Source organism: Melospiza georgiana, chromosome 4 (assembly GCF_028018845.1).
Source record: "Melospiza georgiana isolate bMelGeo1 chromosome 4, bMelGeo1.pri, whole genome shotgun sequence".
Classification (NCBI taxonomy): Eukaryota; Metazoa; Chordata; class Aves; order Passeriformes; family Passerellidae; genus Melospiza; species Melospiza georgiana.
This window is the reverse complement of record NC_080433.1, coordinates 67,130,946-67,149,092: the sequence shown is the minus strand read 5'-3', so window position 1 is coordinate 67,149,092 and position 18,147 is coordinate 67,130,946. Positions and strand designations below refer to the sequence as shown.

Sequence of the window (18,147 nt, the reverse complement as noted above, 5' to 3'; positions counted from 1 at the left end):
ACAGGCAAGGGCCAGTGACCAAGGACACCTTATCTCGGGTGCTGAGGAATTTGGCCTTGAACAGAGGGAGATGATGTGCAGCAGTGGGGATCAGACTGCAGAGATGGACAAGGACTGGGAATCAAAACAGAAAAGAATTGTGTTCTTTGATACCACCATCGCATAAATCCATTGTGTCTCTCTTTTGTTTCAACTGTCTGAGAAGTGTAGTCAAGTGTTGGGGTGACAAATTGTGGGGAAGTTCTGCTGTAGCCATGAACCCTTCTTCACCCCCTCCCTGCCACACCCTCAAACCTCAGAGTTTGTGCAGTGACCACAGTGGCTTCCTCACGTCTGGCTCAGAGATACAATGAGCACTCAATCAGGTGAACATCTCAAGCCTCCTTCCTGAGCCACTTCCACCCCTGGGTGTCACACTGTCATTTGTGTGCACACAGAAGGCAACGCCTCTCACCAAGAGTCCCCAAATTCATTGCAAGTGTGGAAAAGGAAAAGGCACATACAGCACAACATAAGCATGCAGGAAACTGGGCAACTACAGCCTGACAACCAAGGAGGAAGCAAGGGCAATGAATCATTCAGTGATACATCTTCTGAAGAACACTCTTTGGGAGTGTGGCAACACCCAGGAAACCTCCTGAACAAATACCAGTGCCACCTCAGCTGAAATGAGTCTGGCAACTGAAAGACTCAAGAGACGTAGGGACACAAGTGTCAAATCTGGTGGAAACAGACCCACAGGCAACATTTGATTTTCTCTTTCAGAATCTTTGGAAAGACAGCTCACCAAAACTGCAGTTGCACAGAATGAAATTGAAAACACCAAGATTTGTGTATGGTACTGGACAAGATTTTAGCAAAAAAGGAATAGGGTGTGGGGAGTACTGTCTGTATTGCATTATGCATCCTACCACAATTGTCCAGATGCAGAGCAGATTAGAGGAAAATATATATCCCAACATCTGTTACTAAAATCCCAGACAATGTAACAGCCTGGAAAAAAGTCTGGGATAGGAGGAAAGCTGTTTTTCTGGGAATTTTTTGTCACCACAGTATAAACATGTTGGTTTTGGATAATATGCAAGGGAATAGATTTAAGGTGAACCCAAAGGGGAATGGAATTGGCAGTTTAAACCAGGAGGGGTTTTGGAGTGGCCACCATCTGTGGAGCAGACAAGGGTGCTGAGTGACAACCCAAGAGGTCCAACCTTAATGCAGATTCTGAGGGCTTGCTCTGTACAAGGACAGCAGAGCAATGACTGAACTGGAGCCTCCAGCTAAGAAAGGATTCCAAGCGAGAGATACCAAGTCACTAAAAATGTCCCTTATTGTTAAGGGTTTGGGATTTAAAGCCACATCTACTGAATAATTTTGCTTCCAATCTTGAAGCTTGATGCCATGACTTCAGCTGTGAGGTCAGCAAAGATTCAAAACATTTAAGCCTGCCCTGTTAAGACGTAATTTATCCTCTAAAGCTGTGCATCCATGCCATGAGGTGCATCATGTTTGCTTGTCAAGACTAGGGTGGGTGGGAGCACATTTGGTTGAGTTCAGAGGGGAAAACCCTTCAAGCATTCTGCACCCAGCACACTTCTGGATATGGGCAGACAGCAGAGGCACATGGCAATGGAAAAAGAGCTGGGCAAACCTCTGAGTACCTCACCAGGCTGCCTCCGAGTTCTCACAGGATTTTTGAAGCAATGTTTTGCACCTTCTACGCCAGACTGAGATGAGCAGAAGTTCATATCCAGCGATCAAAGCTTTTATGTATGACTGCAAAATTTTGACAACTAAACTGCATCTATCCTCGGCTCCCACTAGCTAACTTTGTAGGTTGAAGTGGGAATTATGTCACTGCTATGTTTTTAAGTCCTGCTTTAGTTAAGGTTCTCCAGCAGCGCTCAGAAATTCAGTGTATTCCAACAGCTATCTTTAAAACTTTGGGTTATTAGAAACTATACCTAAGCAACTGGGCTTCAGTTTTCTTGTAGGAGGTATTATGGGAGGCACGAACTAAAAAGTCTGTGGGAAGCCACACATGAGCATATAATCTCCTCATAATACAGCCTTCCAGCTGTTCTCACATCACATTAGATGGTGGGTTTTGGTCTTCCTGGTCTGTGAACTGTAAATGGGTCAACACTCTCTCACAAGATGCCCTATACCCAGTGCTTTATGGATGCAAGCCCAAGGGTTGTGCGTGCTGAGGAAGTACTTGCCTATTCTGACAGAGGCAGAAAAACAACAAAAACAACAACAACAAAAAAAGATGGACTGGAAAAGCAAAAATTGTTGCTCTTTGTCACTGATAGTTGTATCCACAGACCACCTAGGTATATTCAAAGGTATTTGGTTTATCATGGAATTGTACTTCTTTGGTTATTTGTTCTGCTGCTCAGTGCTTTTCTCTTGAGAACATCTCTCTAGAATGTGTCCCTAGAAAACAGCAAGCTATTTTTATCTCTGAGCTAGACAAAATAATTCCGCTGGGGGAAAATGAGGATGGCTGAGAGGCCACTTAACAGAAGGCAGGAGAGATGGGGCTCACATTGCACATTTGGACAGGCTGTGAGCTCTGCTGTGCTTACAGGTACCAGCATGGGGAAATCTGAGTTGTGGAGATGTCTTGAAAAGCCTCTGCACCAGCGGCTGCTGAGGGGATAATTCACTGGCTGTGCTGTGTCTGTAAAACCAGCAAAGGGGAGACTGACCTGTGCAGGAATGTAAAGGACACTGGGCAAGCAAGCAAACAAGAAATGCTATTTTATCCCTTCCCTTTCTTTGAAAGCAAAAGAAAAAAAAAATAGACTAGCAGAAAATGGTTGCCACTAGTAACAAGGTGTTTTAACATGCTGGTGGTTTCAATAGTAGTGAGAGCTGTTGAGCACAGTTTTATGGGGACATAGATTCTGTCTGGAATACAGCCCTAGCATCAGCTCTGTGGGATTTGTAAAGACAAAAGGAAAGCCCATGCCTTTAGTCACTGTGTGAGACAATTTGCATTTACCACCTTTCCCCCATTGTGAGAGGAAGGAAGGAAGGAAGGAAGGAAGGAAGGAAGGAAGGAAGGAAGGAAGGAAGGAAGGAAGGAAGGAAGGAAGGAAGGAAGGAAGGAAGGAAGGAAGGAAGGAAGGAAGGAAGGAAGGAAGGAAGGAAGGAAGGAAGGAAGGAAGGAAGGAAGGAAGGAAGGAAGGAAGGAAGGAAGGAAGGAAGGAAGGAAGGAAGGAAGGAAGGAAGGAAGGAAGGAAGGACAGAGAAGAACAGCAAAGAGAAGTCAGGGTTTCCAAGAAAGATGATGACCTAGGTGACTGAGAAGGAACAAAATAGTCACAAAGAACTGAGGTCTGGCTGTTGCAAGGAAATCTGAAAATGCAGCAGGTCCCTCGTACAGCAGGAGACACGTTTGGGGTGTTGCAGTATTAGTATCCACATGCTGAAGTAGGTCACTACACAAACCGCAGTCGTTGCCTTTGGGCCCAGCTCTGCTATTTGCACTGGCACAAGGAGCAGGCACCAGTGAGTAAGGGGGTGCAATACACTGTCAAAACTATCCCACCCTCAGATGCTGTCCTCATCCCCAGGATCAGCCAGCCCTTTCTCTGCTTATGCCTGCACTGTTCATCAGTTTTGGGTCTGAGTTTGTTCCCAAGCCCAGCACCCTCTACCACCCGTGCTTGTTTGTGAACACTGAACTCCAGACCTGCCTGGAGTGGTGAAACCTTAAGTACTTGCATTATGCTATCACATGCTTCCAAATTTTCCTTTACATGGTCTGGACAGGCTGACATCAGCTGGATTGAATTAAAGTGGTCCACCATGAGAGGTCCTGAAACTTGGGTCTTTGTAAGCACAGCCTAGATGATTTATTTCTAAACTGCAGCTATCAAGATGAAAAGAAAATGGATGGCAAATATGGCTGAAACTCTGTAACATGTCCTCAAATTCATGTTCCAACTAGCCCAAAAATAATCATTGGTGTGTGAGATGGAATTTCTGTGCACAAGAAGCCTAGAGTCAGAAACAGGATGTGCTTGGGCTTTGCAAACCCATACAATTTAAAATGAATTTTCATAAGCATTCCCAACTTTCATGGGAGTAGTAGAAGACTGCTTTGTTACCAAAGGCCATCTGCACTTCCCCACGGGTTCTAACATCTGGAGAATCCTGATCTGACCTAATTTCAATTGCTCAAAACTGTGCATAGAGAAAGGCAAATTGTCTCCCTACATTGTTCCTGAGCCTTCTCCCTTTCCTATAGCCTTACTCCTCATCAAAAAAAAACCCAAAAAAACCACAACCAAACAACACACCCATTCTCAAACCTATAACCATGTCAATGAATCCTCTAATATAGATGTTTTTATACATGCAGCAACTCCCTTCTCCTCATGTAATTCTGTTCTGGGGAGCTGCCTAGCTTTCATCTTCATGGGCAGGGTTTGCTGGTTGCAGTTCTAACAGGAACCCCCTTTAAGCAGAAACAAGCTCCAATGTTCAGCTCCATACCAGCAAAAAGCGGCTTCTCTGCATGACTCTCTCATCTCCTGGGGTGCCTGCTGCCCAGACAGATTCCAGACAACTGTCTCCAGCCTGCTGCTCCTGTTCACAGGCAGGGTCTGGCTCCCTCCCAAGCCTTGTCTTGTCTGACCCACGACTGCCAACTCTGGGATTTTATTGCCAGGATCATGGTATTTGTTGTTTTTCTTACTGTCCGTGTTCCTAGACTGAGAAAACTTATTTGTCATTCAAAATTAAAATGAGATTCTGTTCTTCCTGAAGGCAAAGAAAATCTTGAAAAGCATGATATTTTGTGTCTTGTGTAACTTGTAGGTACATATATATAATTTTAAAATATTTGGGTTTTTTTTAAGCCTGTCTTGTGATGGTGAAAAGTGAGCAAAGTTATTTACACATTAATTAGCAACACTGCTGACATGAAATATTATTTCCTTATCTGGCACTCCAGATATTCTGCAGCATTTTGGCAAGGCAGGAGGTGCAACTCTGAGGTGGTGGTTTTTACATTCCATGCCCATGAAAAAGCCCTACACCATGTAGGAGGGCAACAGCCTTGCAGAGCCACGTTTCAGGGCACCTTCTCTCAGGGAAGGAGTGCCATGGGAGAGGGACAAGGCTAAGCATCAGCAGGGAGGACACAGCAATCCTAAAATCCTACCCTGAGTGCCAGAGTTGTGCCCAACACAAGGACCCTCCTGCCCAGCTGACCTGTTCACGTTTCATGATCCCTTTAGGGAGGTACTTACACAGCCCTGCACTAGACACTACTAGCAAGAAAACCATGGAGATAATAATTAAAAATCAATTATTTCCAGTGCTCCGTTGATATATTGTTCTGCATTTTAAAAAAAACAAGTTACTCAAATAATGAACAAAAAAGTCTAAGTGGCATTCACCTCCATTATCTTTTCTGGAATGGAAGCTTTTAAACATTTAGTTTAATGAAAGACTGTTTGCAAAAATAAAAGATGGTTTTATAAAAATGTCAACAAAATAAGTCATGCAAAACCATCAGGCTGCTTTGTGCTTTTCTTTTAATGGGACATTTTTCATTAAGACAAACTTATTTTTCAAGATCATTTCAGGCAGCTCTCCAAATTCCAGGAGGTTTTGTTTTATTCAAATTGTTTCAAGCAGTCAATGATCCTGGAAATTATGTTTTTTTTTTTCTTAATAGGAAAGGGATTTTTACATACAGTGAAAATATGGAAGAGGAAGCTGGACATTAGTTAACAGACAATGATATCAGTGTCAAGCCAAATCAAAAGGGTACAAAACCACCAGGGAATTATTAAGACACCTGGTGTGATAGAAAGGTTTCCATTAGATACTGGACAATGAGGTGAAATTTATGTGCAGATGGAAGTAATTTATGCACATTTGTTGCACAGAAGATCATTATTTATTGCTAATAAATGAGCATATTTGATGTATCTAGTCAGTATTCAAATACTTAATATGTTTTAAGAGCACCTAGGGTATATTCTCTGTAGCACAACTCATTGCACTCAGGAATTCTGTCAAATTACATGGAGCTGCAGTGAAAGGCTGGATCATAAAACAAAGGTAGTAGTAAAGCAGACGGAACAATTTAAAAAAATGACAAAAATTTTCTCCACTTTCTCCTCTACCTCTTTCCACTTGTCCAGAAATAAATATTGAGATGTTTCTGTTCAGCATCATTAATTTTATCATACAAGATGAGAGGATAAAAAGCTCCAAATGACATTATGGTCACAATGTACAGATTTTACAATATCAAAGATTAGCACCATCTTTTTTTTCATTGTGGATTTCATAGAGTTATAGAATTGCTTGGGTTGGAATGGACCTTAAAGGTCATCTAGTTCCAATCCCCCTGCCATGGACAGGGACAGCCTTCACTAGACCAGGCTTCTCAAAGCCCCATCCAACCTGTCATTGACCACAGCTCTCTGGCTGCATCTGTCTGGCCAATTCCTTATTCACCAACCAGTCCACCCCTTCAAAATCATCTCTACAATTAAGAGATAAGGATGTGGTGTGGGACTGTGTTGGAAGCATTACAGAATTCCAGGCAGATGGCATTGGTTGGTCTTCCCTTGACCATTGCAGTCACCAGACTGGTCAGGCGTGACCTGCCCTTGGTGATGCCTCAGATCCCCCCTCTGTCACACGTGCACACCAACATTGCTTCCACGAGGACCTGCTCCAGGCTCTTCCCAGGCACAGAGAAAAGACTCACCAGTCTGCACTTCCCTGGCTCTTCCTTTCTCCCTTTTTTAAAAATAGGAGTGATGTTTCCTTTTTTCCAATCTCCAAGACTGGCCTGATTGCCATGACTTTCCAAATATGACAGAGTGGCTTGGCAATGCCATCAGCCAGTTCCCTCAGGACCCTGGGATACATTTCAATACAGGAAAATTTGTCCCCGTATTGTTTCTAATTAATTCTCTCCCTATTCCTTCTCTTTTATGAGTAGTTAGGATGCCTTTAAAGGACTGCTTTTCAAAACATCTTTTATCTGTTCTTGCTTGGGGAGGATGTTGTTTGACAAGGTTAACCTCTGTAAATCCCTTCCAACCTGAGTTATTTTGTGTTCCACAGGCACAACTTCCTGAGCAACTGATATATCTTGGGGGAAAAAAAATAGGCTGGGCAGGTCTTAAAAGATTTAAACCTTGAATTTCTTGAAAGATCTAGGAATGAAAAGAAAATCTGACTACTCCTTTAGTATAGCATAAGCTACAAAGTACTGAGAATTTCTATGCAAAACCACACCTGACATTTACAACCACATTAAAGCCCACTCAGAATCAGCACTGCACTGTTTCTGCCTGTTCACAGAATAAGGTGCTCTGGGTTTTTTCCTGGGAAAAGTACTTAACTGGAAAGCATTTTGTGACTGCACTGTGTGACCCTTCCTGCTGAAGGCCACTCAACAGCAGCAGGAACTGCACTTCAGTATTTCTCCTAAGAAAAAAGATTGGGTTTAAGATTTTCTGCCTCTGGTTGCTTCCTCCCTCAAACTGTCACCATGAAAAGTAAAAGAAAAATCAGATACCCATTCCTCTGGAAGAGTTGAATTCCCCTCACAACCTCCCAAGATCACAAGTGCTAAGTGGAGATTATACCACAACTTTTCCGTATTAGTGGACTTACCATGAGGCAGAAGTCTATAGAAACCTTGTTGGAAATGAGTTTCTGGATGGGTTAGTCATTAGGAAGTACAAAATGTAAATTCCAGGAGGGATTTCTATGGCCTTGGGACAGTTTTCTTGACCCATGAAAATATGGGGCATTTTTAGAACTTATATGGGGCATTTTTAGAATATATGTTCCAATGGCATTGGACAGACAAAACCTACAACAGAAGCCTCTTTAGGAGAACTGCTTTGGGGGCTGAGTGCATGTATGCATGAATACATACATACACTATTATTAATTACAAGCTTCCATAATTCTATATACTATCTGTAAAATGTAGCCTTTGCTATTCATAATTATATAGGTATACTTAGGAAATCATTGCTATTTGGAACCTTAAACCAGAGCTTGGGAAGAACAAAGGGTAAGGACAGGACAGGACAGGATAGGGGACCATGCCCTAACCCACACTTTCTGCCCTATTTCAAGAAAACTTGCATTGCTGGTCCCAAACTGTGCACAAATTCCCTTCAGCTGAGTAGACACTTACCCTTAGAGGGGGAAATTTTATGGAGCCAGCTTCCTACATAATTGGACATGCATAGTCAATTCAGAAAGATATATTCTTTTTTCACCATTTACCTTACAGAGACATGGGATAAGTTCAGCTATAAACTACTTTAACAGTTCTGGGATGTATAAAGTGGATGGTTGTTATTTCAACCACTCAACTGGAAAAGAAAAAAAATAATAATAACATAGTATCTTCATTTTAGAATTTTTAGGAATTCATGGGGAGATGGAAAGAGACTGCTTTCTCAAAAATATTTCGAAAAGGCATCTTGGATCACACAGACTCAAACACAAGAAACCCAGAACAATGAGAGCAGTTCGAGAGACTGGGCTCTCCTTTGACACTATCATCTCACAACTTCAACACTATCAATGCTAATCTTCTATAGTCTCAAATAAGGAGGCTGAAAGAAAACCAAAGTGGAAGCTTTCTCAAAGCCCAGCAGAAAGTGCAGGGAATCACAGACTTTTCTGTTTGGCTGCACACGTTTGAGTAAAAATGAATGAATGAAGGCCCACTTCTTCCATCTCCTATAATGTTGAGTACTACTACTAGGCAGTTTCATGAGGAGTTTTACAGTAAATAAATGGATAAATAAGACTCTATTCTTGGAATCAACTCTGGAAAACATTTTTTTAAATACTGGCAAGAAATTTTTTGTAATTTTATGAAGTTATTTACGTATTAACACTGATTAGATATCTATATATGTGCTTTATTTTTACAGTATGAAAAAATAGCTTTGCCTTGATTAGGGATGTGTTCCAAAATGCTCCTACATAGTCCTACCACCACATATACTGGATGCCTCATTATAGTTCAGGAATAAACCTTCAGGAGCACTCCCACATTTGCAATCACCACCTGAGCAGATTCCCTACCACAGAATACTCTGGGATGGGTTTGCCTCAGTCTTTTTGGTTAAGGCAGTTATGCTCACCTAAAATAAATAGTGAATAAAGCAGCAAGGTGTTCCCTAAAACTGTGATATTCAGTAATCTTTTCTCACTTAGGGAGTATTTATTGTACAGAGTTAAGCGGTTCAAACTCTTATAACATGGTTCTCCACAACACAGAACTTCAAAGTTCACCCTTACAAGTGTAAGAAAGGGGGCACTGAAATTTGTGTCTTTGAAGTCCAGGATTTCTAGGATCTATCTTCTTTCTCTATATGAATTGCCTCATTTCCATGAGGCATTTCCATTCACTCTTGTCAATCCAGTCCTTTGCTTCCAGATTTCCTGTGTTTATAGACATAAGCAAAACCTGAGCATGTCAAATCAAACAAAAGCTTCTGTTCAACCCCAAATCACTGGTTTCACTCATACATACAAATCAAAATTTGGGTGTTGGTCCATTGGGCCAAAAGGAAATAGAGACATTTTTTGTATAACTGGCTTCATAGGCATGCAAATTTTGGACTTGAAGTACAGCATTGAGCCAACATATATTACCACGAGTCAACTATTTTAAACAGTATAAAGAGCCCAGGACTCCACCTTGCTGAAGAAGCAGTAAGTGAACAATTATTTGGGATCAATGCTGAAATCTTTAAACCAGATTCACTCTGCCTTTTGCTTCTGATAGGCAAGGAAATACAGGTACACACAATATTCCCTACCCCTCCAAGGCAAAATCCAAGTACTAGAACTGCCTTCTACAATTGCAATGATGCTCTGCACAGGGTTTGGGCATATTAAGACTTTTTGTTGTTTAAAGACCAGTAACAGAGGGTTTCAGGGACCAGTTGTACACTTTGATCCTTTGATGCAAAAACTTTTATGTAACAATAGAGTCTTGCACTGCATTCTCCTTTTATTAGCTTAGTCCTGAACAATGTATTTGTGCAATGACTCAGAGGAAAGGACTGCCTCTTGAATGTAAAGACTACACCAGGCAACATGCTAGACCAATGGTCGCCTCAAATGACATCCAGAGCTATCATCCAACTCTTTTTGGCTCTGTGACATTTTGAAGTTCAGTAACCTTTGAGTGACTGGTTGAAAATTCAGATCTAGTAAAAAAAATAGCTTATATTCTATAAAGGGAGCTCATAAGAGAGGGAACCAGCAACAGAGGCCACCACAAAATTCCTGTTTAATATGAGACTATCCATGCTGACTAAAGTAGAATGGGCATTTTACACTGGATTTATTCTGGGCAAGAATTTTGTCAGTCTCAGAACTAGGTCCATGTGACAGGATGTTGAAACCACTGAGTTAAATCAAGCATCTCAGACTTCTCACACTGCTCAGAGTGGGTGCAGGAAGAGCCACATGGAGTCAGAGCAGAGGTTTGTCGAATCCATTACATTAACTCCAACATCACACATATATGTAGAGTACAAAAATAGTATCATCCCTTTTCATAAAAAACTCTACTGCCACCATGTTTAAAATTATCTAACTCAATATTGTGGCAAAAGCACACACCCCTTCCCAACCTCCCCCAGATCTGGTCTATGGCAAGAAGGCTGAACAGAAGCCAAAGCTAAAACCAAAGCTTTCTGTTTGCTTAGTTTCCTCAGATGAACACAGAGAGGTAGGTGGGAATAGCACCTTTGAGAGGAAAAAAGATGGGGGAAACTGGACCACAGACAATTCTGTCCTGGATTGCCACAAACTGCCATGAATACGATCATGAAATGAGCTGGTCTGGTTTCCCTGTGACCTGCTGGCTTTCACACTCCATCCTGTAGTCAGAACCTTTGCTGAGCTATTTCAGCTCATTGCATCGCCACAAAACCCAGCTAAAGATGTCCCATTCTTTACTAACTTCACAGACTGAAATAGCTCAGATAATAATCTGTAAATGCAGCTGTCAGAGGAGTTCAGACATAAATGAGACTTCAACCCAACATGTTAACTGGGTATCAGCAAAACACACTATACCCCCAATAAAGCTTCCACTTCTAAACCAAGAAGTCCAAGCACAACCCAGAGAAAAATCAGCAAATCTTACTCATAGAGCCCTCAGAGCAAGAGTCACTCAACAGAGTTGTAAGCTACTTCACTATATTTTGTTCTTACATAGAACATTTCAGGATATGCCTCCAAACAATGCAGCACAAATTCAATACAGTATCTCCCATATCATACCTCTGGCAGCCTTAACTCTCACCCTTGAAATCTGACCTAGCCTGTCCTGCGTCTGATTAGGAGTTAAGAATCTGCACAAGTCAGATACTTAATTTTATCATCTTTCTACAGAGTTGAAAATAATACTAAAGAACCCTCAACCTGACAGAAGCACTGAAATCACCTAGACACTTTAAGAACCAGTAATGATACTCTTGTGTATCTGCAGTTGAATTTCAAAATTGAAATACCTGGAGCCTCAGCACCTGGTAACTGCAGCCTGCCTTACTGGGTTTTAAATCAACCCAATTTTGCTTTTACAGTTAAGCAGGTATTATACCCAGAGGAACAGCACAACAACATGCACCCTTGAACTTTCATTTAATTCACTTCTGAAATGCAACGTGGCACTACTGCAGCCATCGGCAGACAGTCTAACGTTATGTAAACAATTTCAAAAGCCAAATGGATGTAGAATAGATTAAGCATTAGTTTGGAAGAATAAGGAGTTTGCAGTTTCACTAAGTAAGAAAAAAACCAACAAAATATACAGGTTTTCAGAAGAAGCTGTCTGCTTTACGTTAACACTGGCAAGTTTTTACAAGCAGCCCCTACATCATCAAGATGTCTTACTGCCTTTGTTGAAGGCAGGCAACGAGGAGTCAAGAGACATCAGAAATTTTAAATCACCAATTGTTCAATAAGCAAGTTGTGAGGTTGTTCATTCCACCATGAAAACTGGTTAGTCCCATCTGCCAGGATAGTCGGAACATAAGCTGTGCATTATCCAGCATTTCTTAACCCTCTTGCAAGTATAAAAAAATTAATGTAAAAAGAGAATAATCAACCACTTTCTCCCTCACACACACACCTTTGCTCCTCACACACCAACTGCAAAGCATAAGAGCTAAAAAAACCTTTAATAAATCAGCTTAAAGAGAGACTGCCTATCATATATAATGACTACATGTTATTTTTCAGTCAAAATAACCAAGCTACGTAATGAATTTTTCATCAGTCTACTGTGGAACCCAAGAAAGGTTTATAAAAATAATTATGTGCAAGTAATTACATTAAACACCATTACCTATTATTAACCATCTCACAACCACAGGACGAGTGTTAGTTTGTTATCGAGTGACCAGATATTGAGTCTTACTCTTTCTGCAGAGAGAGGCACTTCAGTGACACATTTGTGTCATGCAAGCTTCTCACTTATGGCTGTCAGTACCAATGCTGGATCATAGCTCACCTCCAGACACCAAGATATTGCTTTGATAAGCAGTTACGTTCCTCTCAAAGCCAGAGCTCACTGACACAGAGCGCCTCAGCGGTGCTGTACTTCACCAGGAACCCATCCCTGTGCAGTTTCATTGAACTGAAACACCATTTGTTCTTTGACTTTTATTAAGTTCACTTAGGTTGACCAAATGAGCTTCCCTAAAGCAAACAGGGTTATAAAATATCAGGATGATTCTATCTTTAGGTGCTCCATAGAAACAAATACTTAGTTCAACTAGAAAACTTTAAAAATGACTTTAGATACAAAAGTGTAACAATTATACTGCGCGATACATCTTTATATATCACTAAACTCATGAAATTAAAATTTAAAAAGTTTTTGCACCATCAAGAACAGCCACACGTCCTGAACCTCCATTCTTTACGCATCCTTTATCAGAGTAAACTGAAACTTGGGAATGCTTGGGATTCAAAATACCCTGAGCACATACTAGTGCAACACCACAAAGCATACATAATCCATCGGAAAAGGGGAAGGGGGAAAAGGAAAAAAAAATAGCAAGAATTAGATGGTGCTTTATTATACAAGCATGAAAGTAAGTTCCTTTGGAAAATAACTTCTTGGGTGGACTTCTGGACCAGTGAGGTAGCCCAATGGGAGAGAAAAAAAAGTGGAAGTGGAACTTGGTCCCCACGCGTGATGCCTGTCAGGCGGCCCCAGCCCGGGGCGAGGCCGGGGCCCGGCAGGCCGCCCCCCGTGCGGCGGGGGGCCCGGCGCCGCCCGAGCGGCCCATAAAGTGCAGCAGCAGAACACGATCCAGACAAAAGCAATGTAAACAGGTGACTGATACCGGTCTCTTTGTCCGCACCGCGGCCAAGGTGAGGCGCGGGGAGCGGAGCCCCCGCGGGCTCAGGACGGTGCCACGGGGAAGCGGCGCACCCGCACCACGGGGGACAGGTCCACGCCGAGGATCCGCTGCGCCCGCCGCCGCGCCGCCGCCAGGCTCCGCCGGCTCCACATGCTGCCCCGCACACGGATGGTGGGGAACGTGGTGAGGCGAGGGGTGGCCGCCTTCCAGATCTCCTCCAGCGACTTGCCGCCGAACGGCTCCCAGGCGGCCGCCGCCGGGCTGCCCTGCTCGCTGTCCGCCTGCTGGCCCGGCGGCTCAGGCGCCTCCGCCGCCGCCTCCTCCTGGCCGCGGGGGCCACCGGCCGCGGGCCGCTGCCTGCCCCGCTCCCTCCTGCGGCGCCGCCGCCGCCGCCGCCGCTTGGCGCTGCCGCCCGCCGCCCCGGCCCGGCGCTTGGCGTCGGCGGCCGGGAGGCGCCGCTTGCCGGCGCGGCGGCGGGGCCGCTCCGAGGGCGGCGGCGGGTCAGGGACGACGGCGCGGCAGGAGGAGTATCCGTAGACGTCCTTGCTGCGGAGGATGACCGGGGAGAACTCGTGCTTGAGGCTGCAGAGGAAGTTCCACAGCTCCGAGTCGGAGCTCATGAACTCCGTGGACTTGGGCATGAAGAGCCTGAGGGCGTCGCCCAGCGCCTTGGTGCCGGCGAAGGAGACCTGCGAGCGCGAGTACACAACTTTCTCCGCCTCCCCCTCCAGCCCCCAGGCGGCGGCCGCCGGTTCGCCGCCGGCTGCCCCTGCCGGCGTCGCCGCTCGGGCTCCCGCGGCCGCCGCCGCGGCGCTCCCCGCCTCTGTGTTCATCTTCCCGGCTCCTCTCTCCAGCGCCGCCTGCTTCCTACTGCGGGTCATGGAGGCAGCGGGACGGGGTGGCGGGACAGACGCCGAGAAGGCAGAGCGAAGGCAGAGCGAAGGCAGAGCGGAGGCAGCACCGAAGGCAGGCTCCGGCCGCCGCCAGGGCGCCCGCCGGGTGCGAGCAGCGATCGATGTCCTGCGCCCAGCACAAAATGGCGCTTTAAAGTCCCGGGCGGGGCCTGCGCGCTCCCGCCCCCCCCGCGCCGCCCGTTGGTCCGTTCGAAACGCGTCGGGCGAGCCCGGCCCCGCCCCGCCGGGGGCGGTGGCCGTGAGGGCCGGGGACCGGAGCCCCCTGTCCCCGGTGCCCCTTCTCCACAGAGCCCCCTGCCCCCGGTGCCCCCTCTCCACAGAGCCCCCCTGCCCCCGGAGCGGGGTCCGGTGGGGTCCGGCAGCCCGGCCCCCGGCGCGGCACCGAGCCGCGATCCCCGCGCTTGCAGAGGGGGCCCCTTCCCTCAGGGCGAGGCCCCGCATGGCAGGGTGGGAGCGTGTCCGCGTCGCGCCTCGCTGAGAGGTGAGGATCATCACAGGGCGGTGGACAAAGGGGCTTGCGGTGTGAAATGTCTTGGAGTAAGGGTTTGGTTGGACACTTCGATGGGCAAACTCCCCGAAGGAGTAGCCATGAGAGAACTGAGTCGAATAACAAAAATGGGCCAGCAGACATGATACAGTGAAGTGCTTTACATTAAATACATCCGTCCTGTTGCAGAGGAGTTTTTAGCATGAACCTGTAGGTTGATCAGCCAAGAACATCATAAGTCACGGAATTGCAGAACAGTTGGAGTTAGAAGGAGCCTCTGGAGGTATCTGGTCCAACCTCTGTGCTCAGTCATAGCCACCTAAATCAGGTGACCCAGTGGATGGATTTTGAATATCTCCAAGGATGGAGGCTCCTCTCTCAGCTGATCACTGACAGGACATGACAAATCAGAATGAAGCTGTGTGAGGGGAAGCTCAGATTTGATACCAGGAAAAAGTTCTCTGAGAGGGTGGTCAGTCACTGAACAGGCTCCCCACTGCAATGGTCACAGCACGAACCCTGCCAGAGTTCAATGAGCATCTCAATGACACTCTTTGTTACATGGTTTAGTTCTAGTTGTTCCTGTGAGGAGCAAGCTGGACTCGATGATCTTTATGGATGCTTCCAACATCTCTGGGCAGCCTGTGCCAGTGCTCAGTTACCTTCAGAGTGAAAAAGTGTTTCCTGGTATTTGGAGGGAGCCTCCTGTGTTTCAGTTTGTGCCCATTGCCTCTGACTCTGTCACTGACACTGCTGAGAAGAGCCCAGCTCCATCCTCTCTGCACCCTCCCGTCAGGTATCTGTATAATCTGATGAGATCCCCCTGAGCCTTCTCTTCTCCAGGTGAACAGTCCCAGCTCACTCAGCCTTTCCTTACAGCAGAGGTGCTCCAGCCTCTGAATCCTTACAGCCCTTTGTTGGACTCTCTCCAGTGTATCCATGTCTCTCTTGTACTGAGGAACCCAGAACTGGAAAGTGCTCCAGGTGTGGCCTCACCAGCACTGAATAAAGTGGGAGGATCTCTCTCTCAAGCTGCAGGCAACACTTTGCCTAGTGCAGCCCAGGGTAATATTCACCTTCCTTGTGGCAAGGGCATGTTGCTGGCTCTTGTTTAGCCTTGTATCCACCAAGACCCCAGATCCTTTTCTCCCAAGCTGCTTTCTGTCAACACTGAGACACTTACTGCATTATTGGGATTGGCTTCATATCCCAACAAAGCATATCCCAAATGAAGCAGGTAAAACTTGGGTTGGTTGAGCCTGTTGTGAGAGTCACCACCTTGCTGAGTCCACAGCAAGGCATTACCTGCGTGGCACTGCCACACTTGCAGCTTTTGCAGCACAATTTTGTCAGCTGTTGTGAAGTTCCGTGTCCCTCTGGGTCACACTTTCCAATACTTCAGATTGCTGTCACAGGCAGAGTGTCTTGTTATGTTCCTGGACTGCTGCAATTATACCAGAGCTCTTTCCAGCACCCAGAACAGCAAGGTGCCAGCAAGGGCAGAGGTGGTTTAACTTACAGTACAAATCCTATTTGGAGTTTGATTAGACCCCTAACTAATTACTTTCTCTCAGCATGGTTAAAGGAAGAGGAATAACATTTTTCTTCATAGACAGTCTTTGTTCTGTAATTAATCTTTCAGATTAGAATAGGGAAATCTTTTATTCTCAACTCATCAAGAACCTAAATTGCAATGTCTAGAAATCCAGTCAAGTAAGAGGCAGAAATTCTGCATAAGAAATTATTCCTTACTGCCAGTGGAAATGAATTAATTTTCTTCACAGGATAATTCATCTTGTGTTCATGGGAAACTCAAGAATATTAATCCAAATAGCCATTTAAAGTGGATATTAACAAAGCTATTTTAAATCTTCATGGGGAGAGTCTCGAGGTACAGCTGTATTCTAAACCAGCTTTCTAAGTGACCCATTTTTAAAAAGAAACCTTTCCCAAAGTGATGGCGTTAGAGCTGTTTTTAATGGGGTCCATTTCACTGTGTACTTCAGCATGCAGTCCTGTAGCCAGACTGATTTAACTGAAGGAGGTGTCCTATAAAGCAGAGGACAGGAGCCTGGAGCTGGCAGCACCAGGGGCAGGAATGTCCTGACCCAGCTGTGCTGCTGTTGGTGGCACTCTGGCTGTCGGGTCACCATGGCTTAGGGGAGGCTCATCACCTGCTGGACCACAGAAGCTGCCCTGGGCTCACATTCCTGGTGGAGGCAGCTATAATTCAGCAGCTCAGCTGACAAATGGGCCCTCGTTAATCTGCAGAAACCCAGTTGCCCACTGACCATAACATTTTCCCCAAATTACAAACATTTCTGGCATGTGACTCAAAAATCATTGAGGTGGGGCGGGGGGAGCTTCTCAAGCAAGCAGTAAATTAGTCACTCCAACTGCAAGTGAGAAGAAAGATCAGCACATTTTATCATGTGGTATTTCTTCATTATTTTTACTTTGTAGCCTAATGGGTGGACAATACCCTTTTAAAGCACGGGATGTAATCTCACTTTTACAACTTCATTATGAGTTTTCTGCAGTGTAACACTCTTCTTTTAATACCCTACAAAGTAATCTCAAGAAAATCCATGGTAATTGCCTATCTTTTAGCTATCTTTATCAATAGCTCAGTACAGTAATAACAATAATAATAAAATTAATAATCCTTTGGAAGTGCATAGCTCATCAATCGTACTACTTCTTGTAAGCATTAATTATCACTCACAGTACTCTTGAGTTATGTGAGTAAATATTGCCTTTCCTTAATAGATGAATAAAATGAAGAAGCAAATCAAAATGGCTTGACTAAGATGTATAGACTCAATTTTCTGCAGATCTTCTAACAATCATCATTCTAAAAATAGAGGAAATGTCCACATTGGAACAGAGAAGAGTAAAAAAAACCCTGTATTCTTTGTTTCCAATTATTAGTTAGAATTTCTTTTCTGTATTGGATTCTCAAGAAGGAAGAACAGAGTACCAGTTGAGAAAGTGGTACACTAATTGCTGCACAATAGAGACACTTTATTTTCTTTAACGTTGCTTACCTGGTACCAAAAAACCCCACTGGTGACTGCTAATTATTTTAAACGCTAACAATCTTATCTGTACAAATGATCACACAGTTTCGAGTCTTGCTGGTGAGCCCTTAAATCCTGGATATTAAGTCACATCACTTCTGCTGACAGGACTTTTCCTTCAACATACTAAAGCTCATCTACCCAGGTTAGCAAGAGCAGTCTTACTGTCCAACGTCTTCAAAGAGAAATGCTCTTTCCTAGCATCCTCACTTCAGCTCTTGAGAGGTTGCATTAACTGGCATCCTGCTTCAGTTAATTTG

At 44.7% G+C, this 18,147-nt stretch overlaps 1 protein-coding gene across 1 annotated transcript; it reads right to left on the bottom strand.

Annotated features, from left to right (window-relative positions):
• Window positions 1-13,297: 13,297 nt before the first annotated feature.
• On the bottom strand, window positions 13,298-14,430 carry CCDC71L (coiled-coil domain containing 71 like). Its single transcript, XM_058022837.1, has one exon. The coding sequence runs from the start codon at window positions 14,285-14,287 to the stop codon at window positions 13,448-13,450; it is 840 nt and encodes a 279-aa protein (XP_057878820.1). The 5' UTR covers window positions 14,288-14,430; the 3' UTR covers window positions 13,298-13,447.
• Window positions 14,431-18,147: the final 3,717 nt, after the last annotated feature.

Coding starts and splice junctions, on each gene's coding strand:
- CCDC71L (XM_058022837.1), bottom strand. CDS start 14,287: ATGACCCGCAGTAGGAAGCAGGCGGCGCTGGAGAGAGGAGCCGGGAAG.